At 36.9% G+C, this 4,676-nt stretch overlaps 1 protein-coding gene across 1 annotated transcript; it reads left to right on the forward strand.

Annotated features, from left to right (window-relative positions):
• The first annotated feature begins 3,848 nt into the window (after positions 1-3,848).
• LOC113238534 lies at positions 3,849-4,244 on the forward strand. Its single transcript, XM_026475359.1, has one exon. It carries the CDS (start codon positions 3,849-3,851, stop codon positions 4,242-4,244), a length of 396 nt encoding a protein of 131 aa, XP_026331144.1.
• The last annotated feature ends 432 nt before the right edge of the window (positions 4,245-4,676 follow it).

Here is a 4,676-nt window from a genome sequence, read left to right on the forward strand (position 1 = left end):
TACCCCAGGAAATGCTGGATAACTTGATCCTCAGCATGCCCAGGAGATCTTCGCATGTATTCGAGCCAGGGGAGGAGTTATTTGATATTGAATTCACACCTTTTAATAATAAATTGTTGATTAAGTTTAATTAAACAGTCTTTTTCTTTCTATGAAATTTCTATCACTATTACATTATGATTAATGGCTCAATTTTTTAAAATAAATAATAAAAAATAGTTTTATATTTTAATTTCAAGCAGGGTATTCCTATTTAAAGAAAGCATACAACATAGATTTTTTCTTGATAAAATTAAATTTAAAGAATTATAGGAGCTTATGCTATTGATCGCAAACTTTTTTTGATGTGTGTAGGTACTGTAATTGTTTTTAGGTGCAGTGTTAACCCTAGACAGGATTAGAACGCAACATGGACAAGCCAGGACCTAGTAAAAAACGTAAGGCTAAAGATGAAAATCGGCAGTTTCAAGAAATATGAACTGAGAAATACTTTTTTGTATGATCGCATAACAAAGTCTTTTGTTCAATTAGCAAGAATTTTGTTGCGATTGCAAAGGAATATAATGTAAAAAGGCACTATGAAACACAGCATTCTACTATTACCAAATTAACAGGCGAATTAAGAAAGCAAAAAATGTTGTCTTTAAAACGGGAGCTTATTGGTCAGCAAGCTATGTTTCCAAAACTCATTCAAGATTCAGAAACAGCTACAGAAGTTAGTTAGGAAATTTCTCGAATGATAGCAAAGCGAAGTCGCCCCTTCAATATTTTTTTGTAAAAGAATGCATAGAAATTGCCGCTAAGAAAATGTGTCCAGAAGCAGCAAAAAAGTTTGAGAAAATTCAACTGAATCGTATGACAGTCCAAAGACGAATTATGTCTTTGTTAGGTAATATTGCGGAACAATTAACTGAAAAAACTAAGATCATTGAATTTTTTTCATCAGCACTCGACGAATCCACTGATATTAGTTCCACAGCTCAACTACTCATATTCATACGAGGTGTTACTCAAGATTTTGAAGTCGTAGAAGAGTTATTAGGAATGTGTTCATTGAAAGGTCAAACCAAAGGAGTTGATATATGCAATGTACTTTTTGCACTTTTGGATAAGTGTTCAAAAACTGGTTTGGACTTATCAAAATTATCGGGAGTTGCGACTGACGGTGCTCCTTCTATGATTGCTGTCAATTCCGGGCTAGTTACCTTGCTAAAAAGTGTCTGCAAAAAAAAAAAAAAACATAAACGCTGAAGATCTCATGCAGTTTCACTGCATTATACACCAAAAAGCCCTCTGTTCTAAAAAAATTGAATTTCTAAATGTCATGAAAGTGGTAGTTTCGACTGTAAATTTCATAAAATCACGAGGACTCAATCACAGGCAATTCAAACAATTCCTTGATGACATCGAAAGCGAATATGGAGATTTGCTGTTTTATACAGAAGTAAGGTGGCTAACTCGTGGATTGACACTGGAACGATTTCTAAATTTAATAGAAGAAATTGGAATATTTCTGGCGGACAAGCAAAGGGATGTCCCGGAACTTAAAAATCCTGGTTGGTTGTGTGATTTGGCTTCTTTAGTTGACATTACAAATCATTTGAATGTCTTGAACACACGGCTTCAAGGCAAAAATCAACTGATATCCCAGCTCTACGCTCACGTATCATCCTTTCAATGCAAGCTGACACTTTTCAGATCGCAACTGAATTCTGGAAATTACAATCATTTTCCAAATTATAAGAAAATGGCCGAAAAATTCAACAAAACTGCGATTAATTTCAGTTATGTAGAAAAGCTAGATATTTTGATTCAATTTTTTCAAGACAGATTTTCGAACTTTAAAAAAGTGAAACCTCTGTTGGACATATTCAGCAATCCTTTCACGATTTCAGTTGAAAATGCGCCAGAGTCAATGCAGTTACAAATTATCGACATTCAAAACGACCAAGATTTACGCAACAAATTCAACGAAGGAGACTTGTTGAACTTTTACCACTGCATTGATAAAAATATGTACAAAGAGTTGCGCATAAACGCTTTGAAATGTGCCAGCTTATTTGGTTCTACCTATATATGTGAACAAACTTTTTCAATACTAAATAATAATAAAACAAAAAATCGAAACCGCCTTGCAAATGAAAGTTTGGAAGCAGTTTTACGCGTTGCTACAAGTAAATTTGAGCCAAATATAAAAAAGATTGTGAGCACTATGCAGTGCCACGCTTCAAATTAATAAATTATTTTTAAATTTTAATACATTATTATCAATTCTTTATTGTCTTTAATTACCTATACTTCTGACGGCCCGCCATCAATTCATGATTTGGCCGAGTGGCCCCTAGTCTTAATAAGTCTGTGCATCCCTGCCATAGACCCTCAACACATTGTGACAGTCTAATTTTTATGCCCAAAGAAAAAATCTTGAACTAATCATAATTAAAATGGCTCGCAATGAACCTGGCTCGTATAATACTACCTCTTCCATTTTCTGGCACAGCTGCCGCTACAATTACTCTCTCGCTTATTGGTTCTGGCAAAACTTGGTTAGTAGAAATACTAATATTGTGCAGTACAGCACAGGCGACTATAATGTTAGGCACATTTGTTATTTTATGTTGCAACTTTTTACTTAAACAAGCGAATCTTCGCTTCAACACCCCATTGAGCCTTTCAATTATATTTCTAGTACTAATGTGTGCTCTGTTGTATCGCTCCTCTGGTAGAGTTTGTGAATTAAGCACAGGAGTGTACAAATAAGCTGTTTGTGCATATCCACTGTCCCCCAAAATAATTCCAGCACTTGCTAAATCACCTTCTTCTAAGCGCATGCAGCAACGACTATTTACAAAAATTCGAGAATCATGGGCAGACCCAGGCCACCTTGCCACAATATGTCGTAAATTATCATCTGCGGACCGCATACGATTTGGACATTGATGGAGAATTCGCCTTTACGGTTTCTGTAAAGCTCTCTATGTACTCGACTTGGGTTTTTAATGGGTATGTGAGTGCAGTCAATACATCCAATAACTCCGGGGAACTGAGCACGTTCATAAAATGCTAATTTATCTTCTGCTCTGCCATGTGCTTCAGGGAACTTGACATATTGTCTCACTTTCATGGCTAAAATTGTACTCCCTTTAGCCACTATTTTGGAGACAATTGATTGGCTGAATTTGTGCAGATCTCCACATACAATCTGTTAAAAACGATGTAACTTAGTTAATACAAATTTGTGTGTTAGGTATATACTTATGCTAAATTCTTAATACACCAAAATATATTGTATTAACGCTTTCGAAAAAAATTGCAGCTAGCCGATGTCACTTACCTGAAAGCTTCCAGTGGCATAAAATCTTAATAATATTAGTAACTGGTAGATCGGTGGTATTTGTAGTCCTTTGTTGGTTTCTTTTGGCACTAAACCAATCAGAGGCAATAAAATATCAACAACTGTTTCTTTTCTAAATCGAAACCTTTTTTGGAATTGATCGTGGTTGTAAAATTCTAAAGGATTTTCTGCGTCTCTCAGATACCGCCATGCCGGATAATCATAACTATTGTCATGTACGTAATCCATGAAATCCTCGAAATCGTCAAAATCACACATCAACCGTTTTCTACGGTCGAGGAGGCCTTAAGGTTGGTCGCGAGGTACCTCAAGTTTGACAGTTTATTCCTCGACTCCACTGAGGAAAATCCTTAAGTCGAGGACGCTTATGTCAACTTAAAATACCAATAACCTTGGCTGAGGTTGAGTCGAGTGGAGGAACGACTCGAGTAAACAACTAAGAATACGGGTGTCAGATACTACCATTTTGAGGATCCTACACGATCATCTTGGCATGACGAAAGTCAGTGCAATATGGGTGCCGAGATTGCTCACGCCGCCTCAAAAGCAACAAAGAATCGATGCATCAAAGTACTTCTTGGAGCTGTGTGGCGCAGAACCTACCCCAATTTTGGAGCAAATTGTTACTGGAGATGAAAGTTGGGTTCATCACTTTGAGCCCGAGTCCAAACAGGAGTCAATGCAATGGCATAAAAAGGGTACACCACCCCCTAAGAAGTTTAAGGTGTCGGAATCGGCTGGAAAAATCATGGCTACGGTTTTTTGGGATTGTAAAGGAATTTTATTGGTTGACTACAAAGAAAAGGGGGTCAATATAAAGGGAGAATATTACGCAAGAACATTAGAGAAACTGAAGGAAGCTGTCAAAGAAAAAAGGCGGGGAAAATGAACAAAGGGTGTGTTGCTTTTGCAAGACATCGCACCGGTTCACAAGAGCAATGTTGCGATGGCTGCTCTACACAAGTGTGGCTTTCAATCGCTGACCCACCCACCTTACAGCCCGGACCTAGCCCCCAGCGATTATTATTTGTTCCCAAATGTGAAAAAAGATTTACGTGGGAAAAAATTTCGCGACGATGAAGAGGTTAAGGCAGCAATTTTAGCTCATTTTGAGAGCAAAGAGAAAAAATATTTTTTCGATGGCATAGAAAAGCTAATTTCGAGATCTAAAAAATGTATTGAGCTCTAAGGTAATTATATTGAAAAGGAAAAATAGCCTTATTGTTTTATATTATTTACAACCCCTCCATTCCGCGGACTTTTGGACCTCCCCTCGTAATTCTATGTTACATCGTTCCATTGCAAATGTCAGAGGTCACCA

The sequence above is a fragment of the Hyposmocoma kahamanoa genome, unplaced genomic scaffold (genome assembly GCF_003589595.1).
Source record: "Hyposmocoma kahamanoa isolate Upper Pololo Valley unplaced genomic scaffold, ASM358959v1 96523, whole genome shotgun sequence".
In the NCBI taxonomy this organism is placed as follows: Eukaryota; Metazoa; Arthropoda; class Insecta; order Lepidoptera; family Cosmopterigidae; genus Hyposmocoma; species Hyposmocoma kahamanoa.

Coding starts and splice junctions, on each gene's coding strand:
- LOC113238534 (XM_026475359.1), top strand. CDS start 3,849: ATGACGAAAGTCAGTGCAATATGGGTGCCGAGATTGCTCACGCCGCCT.